This window comes from Parambassis ranga, chromosome 14 (assembly GCF_900634625.1).
Source record: "Parambassis ranga chromosome 14, fParRan2.1, whole genome shotgun sequence".
NCBI lineage: Eukaryota > Metazoa > Chordata > Actinopteri > Ambassidae > Parambassis > Parambassis ranga.
In genome coordinates this window covers 18,563,127-18,583,171 of record NC_041034.1, presented here as the reverse complement: position 1 = coordinate 18,583,171, position 20,045 = coordinate 18,563,127, and the positions used below count along the sequence as shown (strand labels likewise).

Sequence of the window (20,045 nt, the reverse complement as noted above, 5' to 3'; positions counted from 1 at the left end):
GAAAAGCACAGGTGGGTGTCACAGCCTCTCAAACACAGCGCACTGGGTGAGGCCACAGATGACTCATGCTGGGATTGCCTGAGTTACTGAAGAGGCTGATCAGCTAAATGCAAACACCTGTGAAAGGTTTCACATCATCATTTTTTGGCACATGGTGTTTCTGTGGACGTTTTTTTCCTGACATATTTTTTTTTGTAATTGAGGAATTGTTGAACTATTTGTCTGCGGTCTTTCATGGTGGTCAAACACTCCACTTTTTAACTTCTGAAAGACTCGGCCTCTATGAATCTCGTTTATGTTGCTGCCATGTTGGAAACAGACTTGTGATAAATATCAACATGTCAGTGTGACAAAGACAAAAGAAGCAGCATCAGTGGTAATGTGGACATTGCAGACACACATTACAAGTCCCTGGGTGTCCACATTGACAACGCTCGGTGGTTTCCAGCATCATCTTGTATGCTGTTGTGTGCTGGGGCAGCAGGATGGAGGCGGCCGACACCAACAGACTAGACAAGCTCATCAGGGAGGCTGGCTCAGTCGAGCTTGAGGTGACAGAGAGAATACTGAGGTACCTCCTCAGTATTCTTAACACCCTTTCACCCTCTGCATGGCACACTGCTGTCCTACAGAAGCACATTCACTGGTAGACTGAGACTTCCAAAGATGTGGACCCCTTGAGCAGCAGGTAACAGACTCAGGTCAAACACATGTGAGTGGTTTTTGAATCATTTAGAATTTTGAATCAATTACATCAATGGGAAAGTTATTGGACTGCACTGTTTTATAGAGAGTGGAAACCAACCAAGCCAACATGGTCGCATACACATGATCCCATGTCCTCTCGACAATGTCGAGAGGACATGGGATATCCGAGGACATGAAGAAGAGGGTAGTGATAGCCCATCAGCCTGGGGAGGGATATAAGACCATCGCAAAAAGATTCCAGCTCCATCCATCAACTGTAAGACAAATCATTTACAAATGGAGGGCCTTCAACATGACAGCAACACTGCCTAGAAGTGGGCGCCCATCAAAACTATCACCCAGAGCCACCAGACAAATAACAAGTCAGGTAAAGGCCAACCCACACATCACCTCTACAGAGTTGCAGACCTCTCTGGCAGCATCTGGGACCAATGTGCATGCGTCTATGATCACACGAAAATTGAACACCCATGGCATTCATATGAGGGTTGCTAGAAGGAAGCCTCTGCTCTCAAAAAAAAAACAAAGCTGCCTGTTTCAACTTTGCCAGAGAGCAGCTCAGATCTGAGATTTTATACATAAAAACTGGTGATGATAAAATGAGAAAATCATGGTAAAACAACAGAAACATCCAAACATCCTCTATGATTGTGTTGTTTCTGTAAAACTGCAGGACAATGAGCCCACACTTTCTTTGCTGCATCACAACGATGTATTACTGCATCCTGGTGCCCTCCAGTTCATCTGCTTTGTTATCTTTATCCTTGACATCATTAATAATTCTTTAAAGAAAGTTTTCATTTTGCTGGATTATTGCCTGAGAGGATGCTGTGAAATAAATCAGACATTTGATCTCAAGATAAACACTGTAATTAATGTATGTCTGCCGGCAAGAGTGCTCAGCTCAGCAGTTAACCCTTCAATTATCCGCCAACATGCACTACAAGGCACTTGGCCAATTTGCAAATCCATGAAATAACAGAGTTTGTTTTGAGCAGTGGTGGATGACACACATGTAGGTCTTTGTCAGACCCTGTGCAGAGCTGTTTACTACACACAGTTTGGTAGATTCAATAATAAGATTATCCCTGACGGCATCATTCAAAAGAAATCTGAATTTCATCTTTGTAGCACTCTTGTCTTCCATCTTTCTCATTGAGCACTGACACATCGGCCTGCTGGTTAGAGCTATGATACAGTTCCCATGAATCACAGATATGGTCTGTTAAAGGAATGTTGATAAAACATCTAAAAGCATCAGTGAAAATATTTCACAGAATTTTGGGCTAAGTTTGGACTAACTTCCTGCTTCCTGCATGAGATGCTTTATATAAATACTGGGTCTGGCATCTCTTTGAAGAGACATTAAAGCAGACCCTGTTATGCACTGAGACACCTTGCAGTTCTTGTTGGGACAGGAGCACTTGCACATAATTAACAGGTGGTCCCTGCTGCAGCTCTGCATACAGCTCCGTGTCAGCAGCAGCAGCAGACACAGACAGCCTGTGGGGACTCAAAGATGCTCTGGTTCAGTCTTGTGACCCTGCTGATGCCCATCCGCATGCTTGTGACAGCCATACCTGTGCGAACACCACGCCAGCCTGCCGAACGTGCTGCTGGACCGTCTGAAGCTGACACGGAGTTTGCAGAGGTGAGCTATTGATCACTTTATTCGTAGGGTTCCATAGTGTTAGTTTATTCATGGGGCTGGACAGCTTTATAGCTAGAACAGAACAGTGATGTACTGCTAAATTTGCCTAAAATCTTCTTTGATAATGTCACTGATAGCAAAATAATAATAATAATAATAATAATAATAATAATAATGCATGTGGCCTGTTCCAAATTTATGGCTACATAAAAGTGTTCATCTGAAAAGGCAGCAATAATAATTTCACATTTTTTGTCTTTGTCGTTTTCTATGATTATTTTTGGTTTTTAATTAGTTTTGCATTGTGTACCCTCTCTTTTAGAACTACTCCATCGGGGCAGTCTTTGTTTATTCAGTCAAAATCAGGAGTATGCTTTTCAAAATAAAAGTGGTTCGCTCTGTAAAATGAACCCCCCCTAAGCCTATCATGGTTTCACCTTCTGCATCACAGGTCAACTTAATTATCCTGTTGTCCTAAAATGCGAACGCTGCACAGATACAATCTTGATGCCACAGCGTAATTGGATAACGAATTTCTTTCTGAACTGAAGCATCGCCTGCAGCAAAAAAAGTGGTTTGCTGATAAAGCCTTTTAATGAGCTTTGCCACTGGTTCCACTTTCAATCTGACTCGACTTGCTTCTGGAGAATGCAGGGAGAGCGATGTGTGATGTGATATGATGTGAGGCGCTGCTTTGAAAGTGGTGTTATCTTGTGGTGTTGACAAAATGCACTTGGGGGATTGCATAATCAAAACTGTCAGAGCCACATGCAGCATCACAATAGTATCAGTATAATTCATTGTTCTTTAAGGATTTCTTTTTCTTAATCATGAGGCCCCTGATGTTATGATAATAATAATGCTGTATAAATATATAACTTAACATGTACTCAGCTGCAGTGATCCCGTTAGTCTGAGGCTCATGTGTGGCTGTTGTTGACACCTGCAATTACACGAGTGCAGTGCTGTGCTATCATTACAGCTTAGGGAAAATGTTTGGAGTGTTTCCTCTAGCTTGTGTTGCTGTTAGTAGTCACACAAAACAAATGTTACCTACAAGAACATTGCTTGCAGTTATTTTAAGAATAAATTGTCTTCTTCAGGAATATCTACAGCACTACTATGGCTTCAAACCCAAGTCAGAAAGACAGAAGAGGGACGCAAACTCAGGCGTAGACGATGCCTGGACGACTGGCCTCTGTAAAGAGCTGAAAAAGATGCAGCGCTTCTTGGGTTTGCCTCCGAGTGGAGAACTCACCAAGGAGACGCTGGCGGTTATGAAGAGGCCGCGCTGTGGTCTGTCGGATGTGGAGATGGTTAAAAACAGAATTCGCTGGAAGAGGAACAAGCTCAGCTACAGGTCAGAAATCTGGGGGCGGAGCAGTGAACAAAACACCATAAGACTACATCATAATGAGAATTAGAGTTAGAATTAGCGGTGAAAGGAGAACAGCATGCACACATGGTGCAGTCACGCTGAAAAAATGTGTAATAGCTACCTTGGTCCACAGCTCCAAACATAAGATTGGAACCCTACACTTTGGGGCGCCTAATGTTTCTGCAGGGCTCGTGACCCTAACAACCTAAAATAAACATTTCGGTGCTCGATGTTGTGTCATCTCCTCCTAAAAACAAAAATAAACATACCAAAAGTCTCCAAAGTCATGTGGCCACATAGCTGAAGTACATGTGTAAACAGATCACCAAAATGTTTCATCCAATAAATCTGTATCTTCAGGATCATCTACAACAAACTGTCCATCCCAAAATCAAAGATTTACAAAGTCTTCAAAGAGGCTTGGAGGATCTGGTCCACTGTTGCGCCTATTAAAGTGGAAAAACGAAAACGGGGAGAAGCTGACATTGCCATCTCCTTCCACAGCGGTGGTGAGCTCTAAAGCGACTACATCTCCCCAGTCGAATTCCACTTATGCATGTGGCATGAAGGGTTTACTGTACATACTGCTATTATTAATTACAGATCACAAGGACGGCTCACCTTTTGACGGCAAAGGAGGAATCCTGGCTCACGCCTTCCAGCCTGGGCTTGGCATTGGTGGAGATGTGCACTTCGATGCTGATGAAGAATGGACCTTTAACAGTACTGGTACTGGAGCTGTAATATAATCTTTTGCTTCCCTGACAGTGCTCACTACTCCTTCTGCGCTGTAATGTGGTTTGCTTACGTTTTTGCTGCAGGGTTCAACTTATATGCTGTGGCAGTCCACGAGTTTGGCCATGCGCTGGGCCTGCACCACTCATCTGACCCCGGAGCGATCATGTACCCAACATACAACCCCCCCCCCAATTTTGAGCTCCAGCTTTCTTTCAGAGATGTCAAAGATATTCAGCATCTTTATGGTGAGATAAAATTGGTAGCATTAAAACCCAAACATCCAGTAAATTTGATGTTTCACACACATATATCGTAGTTCTTGTAGGCATGATTCTTTGCAGATGATAGGTTTTTCTCCGTCTGAACCATTTTGTTTGGTTCTTTTTGTTGTCTGCAGGAATCAGTCATGACTACCCTTCACTGTATTCCAAAAACCCTCCTCCAAGAACGCCTGACAAATGTGATGTAGATCTGTCCTTTGATGCTGTTACAGAGTTACAACAGGAGGTAGTGTTTTTCAAAGACAGGTTTGTACAGTAAATAATAAACAATGACAGATGCTGTTTGGTGTCTGTGGGTCCCACTGAAATGGTCTTTCTGCCTTTGCAGATTCATGTGGCGCAAACACCCTCAGTTTACAGAAACAGGGATCACCCTGATCAGCAGTCTGTGGCCAGACAGTGTACCCTCATACCTGGATGCTGTGTATCAGAATGTAGAGAAGAATGTCCTTCTGTTTTTTAAAGGTAAAATAAATACCATCAAAGAAAATGAATGGGGAAAATGCAGCTATCACTGAATGGGCAGTGGATGTGAAATATATGTGCGATTTTGGTTTCAGGTGATCAGTACTGGATGCTTAGTCAGTTGAAAGTAGAAGAAGGTTATCCGAAAAACATCTCGGCCCTGGGATTCCCCCCCAGAATCCAATCTGTGGATGCTGCTCTTCACTTTAAAAAGGACCGCTACACTGTGTTCTTCACTGGACATGAGTGCTGGAGGTAAATGAGGTCTTATTATGGACATTATGTTCCGTTAGCAGTGTCGATCTGGTGGGTGTATTATCAATTGCATGTTTTTTCTTTTCTGAGGACGTGCTGGTACACACTGTAGCTTCTCATCTAACACAAAACAAATAAGAACATTTTTTTTAAACAGAGGCTGAATGTGGCATCACACAAATGCAATAAATGGCACAATAGTCTTTTGCAACTCACTGCAATACTCTGTGGTAAAAGAGTAATTGCCTTATACCTGAGGCGATACATGACATGTACATTGTTTTAATCAGATATAGAAACAAGTCTCCAGTATGATCTATGAATGGCAAAAATAACAAAACATCTATAATGACAAAACACATTTTTGGCTTATCATTGTGTGCCTTCAGTGCAGGTTTGAGATTACAGAGATGTCTGAAGAATGTTTAAAGGCAGGGTTCCACAGAAGACTGATATAAATAAGGATATATATGGACAGATGTGTGGCACACAACAAGAGGACCAAGAGCAGAACGCTGTGGTACCCTGTCAGACAATATGTACGTCCATAAGTGTTGCAGGACCTACATTAAATGAAGCACTAGATTTAGCTTGTATCCTGTTAATCGTTTTATTCAACATTTCATCATGCAAACACAGACAGATGCAGTTTCATCATTTTCTATGAAGGATGTCACTGCATCCTTTTCTGAGACAATGCCACAGTTCTTCAATGCTCTTGCAATTGTTGCATCAGCACCATGACTAACTCTGTCACTGTGTACAGTGTAAACCAGTCTTAACCAGACAGACTGCCTCAATCCAGGTTTTGATGTAATACTGGTTTAAATTTCCTACAGGTACACAGCACTGCATACTGCCATCAGCCTGATGTTTCTCACCTGAAGGGAATTTCTTCCAATTTATCATAGATAAATAGAAAACTTTATTCATCTTAAACTGGGAAATTTTGCAGCAGCAATGTACAATAATACATTAATATACATAGATCTAAAGGTACAAATTATTTACAAAAATAAAGATATAGGTATAAGGTATGTACAAAATACATTAACTTTTGCAAGCACTGTAATGTTCAAGTGTCTGTCATGTTTTCACTCAGGTATGATGAGAATCTGAAAACGATGGAATCACCAGTGCTTATAGAGGAGCAGTGGCCAGGAGTCCCATTTCCCATAGATGCAGCCATCTTCTATGAGGGTAGGTATACATCTGTTTTCTGGTTTTGCTTTTCAGGGTGAACAATTTATCCCAACCAACAGCTTTACTCTGGATGTTTGGCCATAAAATAAATGTGAGAAAACAAAACTCATTTGTTTTAATATATAATATTTAATATATTAACTCAGCACGTCTGCTACCTGGATGTTGACGACATTCCAGTTTTAAAGATGTTTGAAGTCTGTCTTGCACCACAGCTGTGTGTGAAAGGAATGTAATATGACCTGTGTATCAGATTGGTATGAAATATATCCAGATAATTGTCAAGAAGCTCAGAACCCTGAGGTGCCACTGACCCTGGAAATGTGCCTGTATAAAACATTCAAAATGTTTTAACATTCACACATTATAATAATGAATCGTGATTCTCCCACAGGGTTAGTGCACTTCTTCAAGAATAACCTCCACTTTGAATATGATGCAGACCTGAGACGCCTGGTCTCCGTCGGTCATGCCAACCAGATGCTTGACTGTGAGAAACAGAAAGATAATGAAACACTTGCAGAGAACAGATGATAAAAAAATTCTTTCCCTGGACTGTGATGATGTTAGAGTGTGTGTGTGTGTAGGTGTGTGTGTGTGTGTGTGTGTGTGTGTGTGGGCACTTGATCATACACTCTTACAAAACTGGACATTTGGCAATAACCACAATGTATCAAATACAAAACTGGGAAGTGAATGATGATGCAAGGAAGTGGTTAAAAGTGTTACCTCAATGCTTAATACAGTGTTGTAATAACGGCATTTGTACCTTGTATCAAAGTACTGTTTGTAAATGTGTTTTTAATTTGTATTTTTATCTATTTTGCCTACTGTTTTTAATGTACTGCATTATATCTATGTTTGAACTGTTTTCTATTCTGTTCTGTATTCTAACTAAAAACAAAATGAGAAACACATGTCAGGATTCTGGCTTTGCATCACTGCTTGCATCCTGAAAATTCATTGGGCGTGTGTGTCTGCATTTACTGCTGTTGATCCATTTATGTGAGACAATACATTGCACAACAAAGTCTCTACTGTGTCCTGAATAAGCTAACGGTGGCCAAAATGTAGCTTTCCATTGATTACTAAAGAGCCTGTAAATCATAATATACACATAGAAATGGAAAAAATACAACCTGCACTCAACTTCCAATGAAGTTGTCAGTTGTTCGTTATTGTGACTCAGATGTGTTCATAGCTTTTTAAAATGTTTCGCTTTATGTTTTTTGACATCTTCCTATGACACATCCTGCATTAAACTTCTCCCTTATCTATTATTTGGAATCTAGAGTTGCAGCAGGTAACTTATTTTATTAATAAAAGATTTTTGTTCTAATGTCTTCTTTATTTTTAATCTCAACTCTCATAGCCTAACTCTTTACAACTCTTTACAATTTACCCAAGGGAATAATGTAGCAAGTAAGTAAGTAAGTAAGTAAGTAGCCTATATCTATCTATAAATCTAATAACTCAGACCTTTTGTTGAACTGATGATAAATGTAAAAAACTATATGACATAAAATAATATACATAATTATTCAATCAGGGTTAAAAATGCAACTGACTCATTCCCAGTAACCAGCATTTTGCCCATGGCCACAAACAAGTAACATATTAAATTATTAAATATTTTTCTGTAAGTTAGGTTATTCAAAACTATATACATCTTTTATCCAAATAATTAACACACACCCACAGTAAACACTGCTGTAACTCAGTAACTTGTGATGGGAGCGGTCAGCAGTGTGTTTTTTTTTTTTGGGGGGGGGGGGGGGGGGGGGGGGGGCACCACTGCCTATAGGGCACCACAATGGCTAGAGCTGCCTCTGCATGTACTCACTTCACACACTCATCCTCAACATTGTCAATCATTGCTAGATCCATGTATATCCTTAATGGTTTAAGTTGCACAGGGATGTAGATATACATTAAGAAAATGAAAAAATATATCTCAATGCTATGTAATGTTCTATCACTGTTTTATCTAAACTTTTACTTAATAAATGTCAGTTTTTCCCCACGCCCTGTTAACTGCAACATAAAACACTGAAGTCACACAAAAGACACATCAGTTTGTTTTATATTTTAAACATGATTGTTAAGATTGTTTTAGTTATTTGTTTTTAAAAAAAACTTCCCATCCATATTCTCATTACATTTAACAACTCCAAACGTGTCATATTTGGGGAAACTTTTCCGCTGGATGAGCAATCACAGCTAGACTTCCTTTCAGCTCCATAAAAGGACTTGTCCTGCGTCATTGACTCAGACAGGTAATTTCTCAACACACCCAGTCCCCAGCATATAAACACTGCCTGCAGTGCACATAGACATTGCAGCATTCAGCAAGGAAACATGAAGACTTTGAATCTGAGCATTGTCCTGAGCCTAGCAGTTGCAGTTTACTGCCTGCCCATAGCACAGGTCACTGAGCAAGATGAAAGTTTTGCAGAGGTATGTTTGTTTTTGATTTCTTTGCCTATTTATCTGCTCTCTGTGTGGAATCTTACATGTTATCTATTAAACACCCTTTGGCATCTACAGACTATATATATATATCTTTTTCTCTCCTGCAGAGCTACCTGAAGAAGTTTTTCAACCTCACAGAGGAGACCGGTCCAACTGTCAGACGTGGGATCAGCCCAGTGACCAGGAAGCTGATGGAGATGCAGAAATTCTTCGGCCTCCAGATCACTGGAAACCTGGATGTCGATACCCTGGCTATGATGAAGAAGCCACGCTGTGGTGTTCCAGACACACCAGTTGGCGACTATTCCACTTTTGGAAACAACCTCAAGTGGGACAAAAACAGCCTCACATTCAGGATTGAGAACTACACACCTGACATGTCTGTGCCAGAGGTGGACGACTCCATCGAGAAAGCCCTGCAGGTCTGGGCCAAGGTCACTCCTCTGAGGTTCACAAGAATCTACAGCGGCACTGCTGACATCATGATCTCCTTTGGTCGCCAGGGTGAGTATGCTTTTGGAGCAGTCCTTTGAGAGTCATAAATCAGAATGATTTATTTTAGCACAGTGCTAGGTGTCATTTTTTTCTTTTAAATCTAACACGAACATGTTCCTGCTGACAGCACATGGGGATTACTACCCCTTTGATGGTCCTGATGGCACACTGGCCCATGCCTTTGCTCCATCTCCCGGCATTGGAGGAGATGCTCATTTTGATGATGATGAGACCTTCACTTTCCGCAGAGGAGCAGGTACTTCTTTTTTCCCCACATGCATCTTTTGACCTGACGAAGCTGTAGCTCACCTGTCACTCTGTGTCTTCCTCATCAGGCTACGTCCTCTTCCTGGTCGCTGCCCATGAGTTTGGTCACTCTCTGGGCTTGTCCCACTCTGATGATCCCGGTGCTCTCATGTACCCTGTGTACTCATACAGTAACCCAGAAACCTTCGCTCTGCACCGTGATGACATCGCTGGCATCCAGTCTCTCTATGGTTAGTACCAATTCTGGCAATTTGAACAGAACATCTGTACACATGCTGAAATCTGACATGCATTTTTCTTTATTTGCAGGTCCAAACCCAGACCCTGTGCAGCCTGGACCCACAGCTCCCACCACCCCTGATGCCTGCGATTCAACCATGGTCCTAGATGCTGTGGCCACCCTGCGAGGAGAGATGCTCTTCTTCAAGAATAGGTATTTTAAATGCTGAATTTTTATGTTTTACTTTCACTGTAGAGATGGTTCTTTAACTAATTCACCTTCTTCTGCAGCTTCTTCTGGCGCAGCTACCCTCAGAGCAACACACCTCAGCAGACTCTCATCACAAACTTCTGGCCTAATGCCCCCGTCAACATTGATGCTGCCTATGAGAGCCAGCAGTCCGACCATGTCTTACTCTTTAAAGGTGTGTGCTCTTGTGTTGTTACACCATTTTCTGCCTTATATGCCTTCACATAGATTCACTGCATCTCTTCATTTCTCCACAGACCGCAGCGTGTATGCTTTCAGCGGCTATGACCTGGTGCGTGGTTATCCTAAATCCATTTCCAGTTTTGGTCTGCCCAAATCTGTGAAGAAGGTGGATGCAGCCCTCTATGACCCTGAATCTGGCAAGACCCTGTTCTTTGTAGACAGCAGCTACTACAGGTGTGTTGAAGTGAGGCCATGTGTCTGATTTTGCTGGTCTATGGGATGTATTATGTGTGATCTAACCCTTGTATCTTTCTTTAGTTATGATGAGGCCAGAAAGACAATGGATGCAGGATTCCCCAAACGGGTGGATGAGAAATTCAATGGAATGACCGGCAAGGTGACGGCAGCTCTGCACTACAGAGGTAAGGAAAAGTCCAGGAGTACAAATGAGGACATTTACATCCAAGCAGCATGTAACATTGTCTGTCCTCTGTGCAGGTTATACTTACCTCTACAGTGGACCTTACATGTTTGAGTACAGCCTGCAGAGTGGAAGGATGTTGCGTGTGCTGAGGAACAGCTACTTCCTGCAATGCACCAACTTCTAAAGCAGCCGGCCTGTTTGTGTCATGATCTACGTTTTAATGTCTAACTGCCTTGTTACACAGGCATATACTGGATATATGCCTTGTTAGCACCTTATAGAACGTTTTACAGTATTTTTGCGATGTCAGCGGTGTCTTATTAAATTAATTAACTTAAACTTTTATTGTGTTTTGTTTATACTGTTATAATTTAAACTTTAATTATTATGGCTTCTATTTAATGTTTGTCTTTTTAATGAAGTGAAGTTGTTTCATTTTTATTGATAGAACTGTGATTCATCATCTGAATGTATGTATCACAAATGTGATTGATAATAAAGACATGAATAAGTACATTTTGAGTATCTGTCTTGTGTTACAATTTTACAGCTGGTAATGTAACAGGTTGATGAAGATTCTCAGTCATCCAGGTCATCATACGTAGATCCATCCATTCCCAGGAAGTTTGCACATACTCACAGCAAGAGGGCTGTCAACCAGTCCCCCTCATTAGCCAGTCGTTAGACACACCTGGCCCAGTCAGCCAGATCATCACAGGTAAGTATGGAAACATTTAGTACTATTGTTTTTTAAGTTTTACCCAGACCCACCCACTGAGGTCTGTAACCACATATAAACCATGTTTCCCCACCAAACAGTTAGAACTGATGAAGCTGCCTGGATGAGCAGTGAAATGTCTTCAAGAAAACTCTACAAGTCCAGATGCCTTGCTTCAATCTTGTCTACGTAATGTAACAGTAAAAACAGCTGAAAGACTATACTATTACACAAATGGCATGCAGTGGTTGATACAATTGGATTCAATTCCATTTTATTGATATAGTGCTTTTTTACAATCAGAATTGTCTCAAAGCGCATCACAGATACCCAGAGCCTGAACCCCTTTAAGAGCAACAGTAGCAAGAAAAACTTCCTTTTCACAGGAAGAAACCATGATTAGGACCCGCCTCATAGGGAGAACCTTTCTGCTGACTGGGTAGAGGAGGAGAAGAAGAGGACAGAGAGGATGAAGGAGAGAGAGGAACAAACATCATACATGACAGGCTGTTGATGTCATGCTATTGTGTTTATATTATAGCTGATGTATATGTCATAAGTTAAGTAGTTCAATCATGAGAGACTCAGCGAACTGAATGAGAAATATTTATTAAGTACAAAGTCTGAATGTGCATTGGCGTCCTAGACCCCGTTTTGAAGACCACATCCGAAAAGGGGGAAAAACACAAGAGGAGAGGCCGCTGGATGAGAAGATCCCCCCGGGGTCTAGACCTGGTGGTGGTGGAGAGCTGGAGGGCAGGAGATAGGAGGCCTGAACTGGCGTGGATCTGGTGGTGCTTGGGGTGGAGGAGGGTTGCCGGGTTCGATCAGAAGACAGCTGGAGAGGAGATGGAGACTTTTAAATTTCATGCTAAGCTGTGATTGATCAGGAGAGGGATGGAAAGTGACAGCTGATTGGTGAGGGAGGTGCTTTCTATTAAGCACCTGACTAAGAGAGCGGAAGAGAGGGGGAGCAGAGGAGTGAGGGATAGAAGGAGAGAGATTAGGAAGTGGATAGGGATAAATGGTGGATGATGGGAAACAGAGTCTTCCTGATTGAACTTACGCTAAGAGCTACATAACTGGAACACCACAGCAAGGCTTCTTCATCTTAGCCAGGGTATCGACATCCACCTATCCAGTGACCTTGAGGCCAAAGAATTTCTGCATCTCCTTCAGCTTCCTGGTCACTGGGCTGATCCCACGTCTGACAGTTGGACCGGTCTCCTCTGTGAGGTTAAAAAACTTCTTCAGATAGCTCTGCAGGAGAGAAAAAGATATATATATATACATATATTCTGTAGACGCCAAAGGGTGTTTAATAGATAACATGTAAGATTCCACACAGAAGGCAGATAAATAGGCAAAGAAATCAAAAACAAACATACCTCTGCAAAACTTTCATCTTGCTCAGTGACCTGTGCTATGGGCAGGCAGTAAACTGCAACTGCTAGGCTCAGGACAATGCTCAGATTCAAAGTCTTCATGTTTCCTTGCTGAATGCTGCAATGTCTATGTGCACTGCAGGCAGTGTTTATATGCTGGGGACTGGGTGTGTTGAGAAATTACCTGTCTGAGTCAATGACGCAGGACAATTCCTTTTATGGAGCTGAAAGGAAGTCTAGCTGTGATTGCTCATCCAGCGAAAAAGTTCACACATTTGGAGTTGTTATATGTAATGAGAATATAGATGGGAAGATTTTTAAAAACAAATAACTAAAATAATCAGCTGAAAGATGCGAAAACTCCATGGAGATGGAGATTAGAATTTGTACATGAGCCTAACGTAGGTCACAGTTTGTGACAACAGCTGACAGACAGCTGTGGCTGATGGGAACAGAATTCCCCCAAAAACATATGATAAAAAAACAACTAAATGTAGTAGTTGTACTATGTCTTCTCTTATTATGCTGCATTCTTTACAGTTTAGAGATTTAATAATGAAATTTGTTTTTCTTGTTGCTATTGACAAATGAGGAAGTGACTTTATTGACTTGGATTTGTTTATGGTGTATTGCAGTGATAATGGAATAACTGATTTTCCTGCCTGTAATGACAGCATATCCCAATGCATTTGTAGCATGGTTCAATCACTGTTAACCCTTTTGAAAGGCACACCTTGACCCAATTCTTTGCACTAACGAGAAACTAGCTCAGAGAGAGCCACATTGTCAGTGTTGTTGGAAACTTTTGACTGTAGTGTCCTGAGCCAACAATACTGTCTGCTAACATATAATAATGGTCTGGATTCATCATGTTGATGAAGATTCTTAGTCATCCAGGTCAACATACGTAGACAAGATTGAAGCAAGGCGTCTGGACTTGTAGAGTTTTCTTGAAGACGTTTCTCTGCTCCTCCAAGCAGCTTCATCAGTTCTAACTGTTTGGTGGGGAAACATGGTTTATCAGAATCAGAATCAGAATTACTTTATTGATCCCAGGGGGAAATTGCTTTCATTCCAGGTGCTCCATGTATGCTCAAAAAAGACAGTTTAGAAATATAAATAAGGTAAGTAATAAGCGTCAAATAAAAATAAAACCTAATAAATTTTAAACATTAATAAACATTCAAGTTAAATCCAGGCAAGTGAAGACTGAAGTCATATATAATACAACACAACTTGTACTGTGTGCAGTAAGATCTTGTCTAAATAAATCCAATATGGATATGATTACAAGACAGTGTGTTAGATCTGATATGTGGTTGTAGCAGCTTCATCAGTTCTAACTGTTTGGTGGGGAAACATGGTTTATATGTGGTTACAGACCTATGTGGGTGGGTCTGGGTAAAACACTCCTTTGAGGACAACAATGTTCACATTTTAGACAGGGAGGAAAGGTGGTATGAAAGAGGAGTCAGGGAAGTCATCTATGTTAAGCTGGAAAAACCTTCCCTTAACAGAGGTGGTGGCCTCAGACATCATCTTTCTACCACATACAATGCAGTGATTCCATCCATTCCCAGGAAGTTTGCACATACTCACAGCAAGAACAAAGGGCTGTCAACCAGTCCCCCTCCGCCAGTTTCATAGTCGTTAGCCAGTCGTTAGACACACCTAGCCCAGTCAGCCAGAACATCACAGGTAAGTATGGAAACATTTAGTGCTATTGTTTTTAAGTTTTACCCAGACCCACCCACATAGGTCTGTAACCACATATAAACCATGTTTCCCCACCAAACAGAACTGATGAAGCTGCTTGGATGAGCAGTGAAACGTCTCCAAGAAAACTCTACAAGTCCAGACGCCTTGCTTCAATCTTCTCTACGTATGATGACCTGGATGACTGAGAATCTTCATCAACAGACTGACTAACGCCGGAGGTGGACTGGTGCCCTTTGTTTTTGCTGTATGTGCAAACTTCCTGGGAATGGATGGAATCACTGCATTGTATGTGGTAGAAAGATGATGTCTGAGGCCACCACCTCTGTTAAGGGAAGGTTTTTCCAGCTTAACATAGATGCTTCCTTGACTCCTCTTTCATACCACCTTTCCTCTCTGTCTAAAATGTAAACATTGTTGTCCTCAAAGGAGTGTCCTTTGTCTTTGAGGTGGAGGTGAACAGCTGAGTCTTGTCCTGGGGAGGTGGCTCTCCTGTGCTGAGCCATTCTTCTGTGGAGTGGTTGTTTAGTTTCTCCACATTTTAGACAGGGAGGAAAGGTGGTTTGAAAGAGGAGTCAAGGAAGCCATCTATGTGTCAGGGATTGTGCAGGGTGAGTGGACACAGGTGCAAACACTGAGCGGTTCAAAAATCAAAAGTCTTTATTTTAAGCCAGGAGGGCAAACAGTCCAAAACTGAAAATCACGCTAATAGTGGAAAAACCTCATGGCAAAGCAAAACCCAGAAAAACTAGGCAAGGCAAGGTCCAAAGTTCAACACAAGCCAAAACAAGGTCAAAACACATGGCAAGGTAAAAACCTGGGTTACGTGGCTGTGGCAAGGCAGAGGCGAAGACGAGAGACACACACACACACACACACAGTCCCCATGGGTGACGACAAGACAAACTGGCAGAGAGTGCGGGGAAGACAAAGACTAAATACACAAGGGTCAGGGAAGACAACGAGACACAGGTGACACACATGAGGGCAGGGCAGGTAATCAACAAGGCGAGAAAACACAGGAAGTAAAACACAAGACTGTCATGGTTTCAGCCAGGTCTTTTATTTTGTAGTTCATTTTCTGTTTGTATTAGTTCTAGTTTTACTAGTCACTTCCTGTTTTATTTTGAAACTCGATCTTCCCCCTGTGTTTCAGTTCTGTTTTCCTCATGTGTGCTCCCTTCCCCCACCTGTGATTACCTGCTCCGCCCTAATGTGCTTCACCTGTGTCCAATTGTCTTCCCGCCCTCCTGTGTATAAAGCCTGTGTGTTTCCTGCCCCTTGTTGCCAGTTCGTTTTGTGAGTTATCCTGCGACACAGCCGTCCAAGTAGCCTTCCGCTCTTGTGATTTCCCCAGTGAGTTTTCCGAGTGAGTTTTGGAGTTTCTGAGTGAGTTTTGGAGTCCCTTGTGAATGAACTATTTTGGATCTGACTACTGTTCGTTGCCTTCGCCCCTTTGTGATACCTTTGCCTCATGGACTGTACTCCTGTGTACTGATTACTGCTTTGGACTTTGACCACTGGTTTTTGCCTGTGCCCTTTTGGATACCTCTGCCTCGCGGACTGAACTTCTGTGTACCGAACCTTGCCTGTATTAAAACACTGAGAATTGCCTGATACCTCCGGCTCAGCTGCATTTGTGTCCTCCACCTTATATTAACCCTGACATTACGAACTGGCCATAACTGGACGCAGCAGACTGAGCAGCTATGGAGGATCCAGTGGAGGTAATATTTTTATGGGAAGGAATTTCTGAAGAGAAAGCCCAGCTCCAACAGGCTGTGGACTGCATAGACCACATGTCCTCTCCTCCTCTGGAAAAGACAGAGGTTCGGCGGTTGTGTTCCCACCGCGTCTCACTGCTGCAAAAGCTAGGGGCCCTTTGGAACACGACACAGAAGCTACAGGCTCGTATGAAGGAAATTCTGGTCGAAGAGCCGTGGATGAGAATTGACTATGAACCCGTGTTCGAAGAGATGGACAATTTCCATTCTCCGGTGGCTCCGGTGCTCCCTGCCTGGGCCGTTCGTACCGCACCAGCTCCGTTCACGGCTTCACCACGGTTATCACCACTCACTTCCGGTCCCGCCGGGAGGCGGGCTCCCGACGACGTCGCCACTTCCGGTTCCGCCCGGAGGCGGGCTTCCGGTTCCGCCCGGAGGCGGGCTCCCGACGACGTCACCACTTCCGGTTCCGCCCGGAGGCGGGCTCCCGACGACGTCGCCACTTCCGGTTCCGCCCGGAGGCGGGATCCCGACGACGTCGCTCCTCCCGTTTCGGCCAGAAGGCGGGCTCCAGACGGCGTCCCTTTTCCTCCCAAGAACACGCCCCAGACTACACCACCTGTTCTGGGGCCTGCCTGTGTTACTCCTGATGGAATATCTGTCATGGCGAAGGACTTGATATCTGTTGGGACCAAAGAAACGCAGACTGAGACTTTGGGGAAAGCCTGTTTGGACTATGGGGGGTCTTCTGTTCTGGGCTCCAGTCCTGACCCAGATGGACCCTCAGCTCTAGTGACCAGCTCTGTCACTAGAGAATATCTGGCTCCGGGTTCCAGCCCTGATCCCGCAGAGTTGGCTACCCGTTCTGACCCAGAAGGACCCTTAACCATAGTGACTGAGCCTGACACTGAAGGGTCCTCAGTTCTGGGTTCCAGTTTTGGCCCTGGAGGGCTTCCGCTTCCTGTTTCGAGTTTTGGCCCTGGAGGGCTTCCGTTTCCTGTTTCGAGTTTTGGCCCTGGAGGGCTTCCGTCTCCTGTCTCCTGTTCCGACTCCGGTGGTCCACCGCTCCCGAGCCCCTGTTCCGACCACGGTGGTCCACCGCTCCCGAGCCCCAGTCCCGACGCTGGTGGTCCATCCCCTACTGTGATCTTCAGTCCTGACCCCAGTGGTCCTTCGCCTCTGGTCTCCAGCCCCGACACCAGGGGCGGACTCCAGACGACGTCACTCCTCCCCGCTCCGTCAGAGGGCGGACTCCAGATGACGTCGCCTTCTCCTGCACCACCCGAGGGTGGGTGTTTCTGTGCTGCCTCCAAGGATTTATCTGCTGAGCTTGTGGATTTTTTATTCTTTGGTGTGTTTGCGGCACTGACACTGACTGTGGGGGTGCCTTTCCTCAACACTAGAGGGTCTTCGACCCTGGGTTCCAGCCCAGGCCCTGATGAACCCTCAGCTCCGGGTCCCAGTCCTGATCCTAGTGGGGTTCCGTCTCCGAGTTCCACTCCTCATGGGGTTCCGTCCCCAGTCTCCTGTCCTAGTCCTGGTGGGGTTCCGTCCCCAGCTTCCTGTCCTGACCTTAGGGGTCCACCGCTCCCAAGCCTCTGCTCCGGTCCTGGTGGGCCTCCTCTCTTGAGCCCTCGTCCTGACCCCGGTGGTCCACCGCTCCCGAGTCCCTGTTCCGACCCCGGTGGTCCACCGCTCCCGAGTCCCTGTTCCGACCCCGGTGGTCCACCGCTCCCGAGTCCCTGTTCCGACCCCGGTGGTCCACCGCTCCCGAGTCCCTGTTCCGACCCCGGTGGTCCACCGCTCCCGAGTCCCAGTCCTGACGCCGGTGGTCCTTCGCCTCTGGTCTTCAGTTCCGACGCCGGTGGTCCTTCGCCTCTGGTCTTCAGTTCCGACGCCGGTGGTCCTTCACCTCTGGTCTTAAGTTCCAACGCCGGTGGTCCTTCGCCTCTGGTCTTCAGTCCCGACGCCGGTGGTCCTCCCTCAGTTCTGGCTTCCTGTCCGGTCCCCGGAGGGTCCTCGGCTCTGGTTTCCTGTCGGGACCCCGGAGGGTCCCCTGCTCTGGTTTCCTGTCCGGACCCCGGAGGGTCCCCTGCTATGGTTTCCTGTCTGGACCCTGGAGGGTCTTGTGCCTCGTCTTCGGCTATGGCTTCCTGTCTGGACCCTGGAGGGTCTTCTGCTCCAGCGCCGGTCTCCAGTCTGGACCCTGGAGGGTCTTCTGCCTCGTCTTCGGCTCTGGCTTCCTGTCCGGACCATGGAGGGTCCTCTGCCTCGTCTTCGGCTCTGGCTTCCTGTCCGGACCCTGGAGGGTCCGCAGCCTCGTCTCCGCCGACCTTCTGCCCTGACCCTGGTGGGTCATCCTCATCGTCTCCGCCGACCTTCTGCCCTGACCCTGGTGGGTCAGCCTCATCGTCTCCGCTGACCTTCTGCCCGGACCCGGGAGGGTCCACAGCCTCGTCTCCACCAACCTTCTGCCCTGACCCTGGAGGGTCAGCCTCCTCGTCTGGTGGGTCAGCCTCCTCATCTCCGCCGACCTTCTGCCCTGATCCTGGTGGGTCAGTCCCATCGTCTTCGCTGGTCTTCTGCCCGGACCCAGGAGGGTCCGCCTCGCCTTCCTCGCTGGTCTTCAGCCCGGACCCAGGAGGGTCCGTCGTCTCGTCCTCGCTGGTCTTCTGCCCGGACCCAGGAGGGTCCGCCTCGCCTTCCTCGCTGGTCTTCAGCCCGGACCCAGGAGGGTCCGTCGTCTCGTCCTCGCTGGTCTTCTGCCCGGACCCAGGAGGGTCCGCCTCGCCTTCCTCGCTGGTCTTCTGCCCGGACCCAGGAGGGTCCGCCTCGCCTTCCTCGCTGGTCTTCAGCCCGGACCCAGGAGGGTCCGTCATCTCGTCCTCGCTGGTCTTCTGCCCGGACCCAGGAGGGTCCGCCTCGCCTTCCTCGCTGGTCTTCAGCCCGGACCCAGGAGGGTCCGTCGTCTCGTCCTCGCTGGTCTTCAGCCCGGACCCAGGAGGGTCCGTCGTCTCGTCCTCGTTGGTCTTCCGCCCGGACCCAGGAGGGTCCGCGTCTCCATCGCTGGTGGTCTTCCGCCCGGACCCAGGAGGGTCCGTCGTCTCGTCATCGCTGGTGGTCTTCCGCCCGGACCCAGGAGGGTCCGTCGTCTCGTCATCGCTGGTGGTCTTCCGCCCGGACCCTGGAGGGTCCGCGTCTCCATCGCTGGTGGTCTTCCGCCCGGACTCTGGAGGGTCCGCGTCTCCATCTCTGTTGTTTTTCCGCCCGGACCCTGGAGGGTCCGCGTCTCCATCTCTGTTGTTTTTCCGCCCGGACCCTGGAGGGGCCGCGTCTCTATCTCTGTTGTTCTTCCGCCCAGACCCTGGAGGGTCTGCAACCTCGTCTCTGGTGTTCCCCCGCCGTTTCTCTCGACCCTGGGAAATCTCGGCCTTCTCAGCCTCTGGCCTTGCTCTCTGAGCCCCCCCAGACTTCGTCACGCTGGGTCTCTACCCAGTTTTCTGAGTTTTTGTT

At 45.7% G+C, this 20,045-nt stretch overlaps 2 protein-coding genes and 1 long non-coding RNA gene across 3 annotated transcripts; 2 read left to right on the top strand and 1 right to left on the bottom strand.

Annotated features, from left to right (window-relative positions):
* Positions 1 to 2,129: 2,129 nt before the first annotated feature.
* On the top strand, positions 2,130 to 7,213 carry LOC114446577 (matrix metalloproteinase-18). Its single transcript, XM_028422229.1, has 10 exons — positions 2,130 to 2,359; positions 3,463 to 3,719; positions 4,098 to 4,246; positions 4,341 to 4,466; positions 4,559 to 4,720; positions 4,873 to 5,002; positions 5,085 to 5,221; positions 5,317 to 5,476; positions 6,579 to 6,676; positions 7,074 to 7,213. Exons 1-10 carry the CDS (start codon positions 2,228 to 2,230, stop codon positions 7,211 to 7,213), a joined length of 1,491 nt encoding a protein of 496 aa, XP_028278030.1. The 5' UTR covers positions 2,130 to 2,227.
* Positions 7,214 to 9,028: 1,815 nt separating this feature from the next.
* LOC114445727 (collagenase 3-like) lies at positions 9,029 to 11,375 on the top strand. The gene is made up of 9 exons (XM_028420884.1): positions 9,029 to 9,136; positions 9,259 to 9,655; positions 9,774 to 9,902; positions 9,982 to 10,143; positions 10,223 to 10,346; positions 10,424 to 10,557; positions 10,640 to 10,799; positions 10,884 to 10,987; positions 11,064 to 11,375. Exons 1-9 carry the CDS (start codon positions 9,038 to 9,040, stop codon positions 11,171 to 11,173), a joined length of 1,419 nt encoding a protein of 472 aa, XP_028276685.1. The 5' UTR covers positions 9,029 to 9,037; the 3' UTR covers positions 11,174 to 11,375.
* Positions 11,376 to 12,486: 1,111 nt separating this feature from the next.
* Positions 12,487 to 13,209, bottom strand: LOC114445728 (uncharacterized). The gene is made up of 3 exons (XR_003671703.1): positions 13,096 to 13,209; positions 12,774 to 12,967; positions 12,487 to 12,545 (listed from the first exon to the last, which is right to left on the bottom strand). It is a non-coding gene; the product is annotated as an uncharacterized LOC114445728 (long non-coding RNA).
* Between the last annotated feature and the right edge of the window lie 6,836 nt (positions 13,210 to 20,045).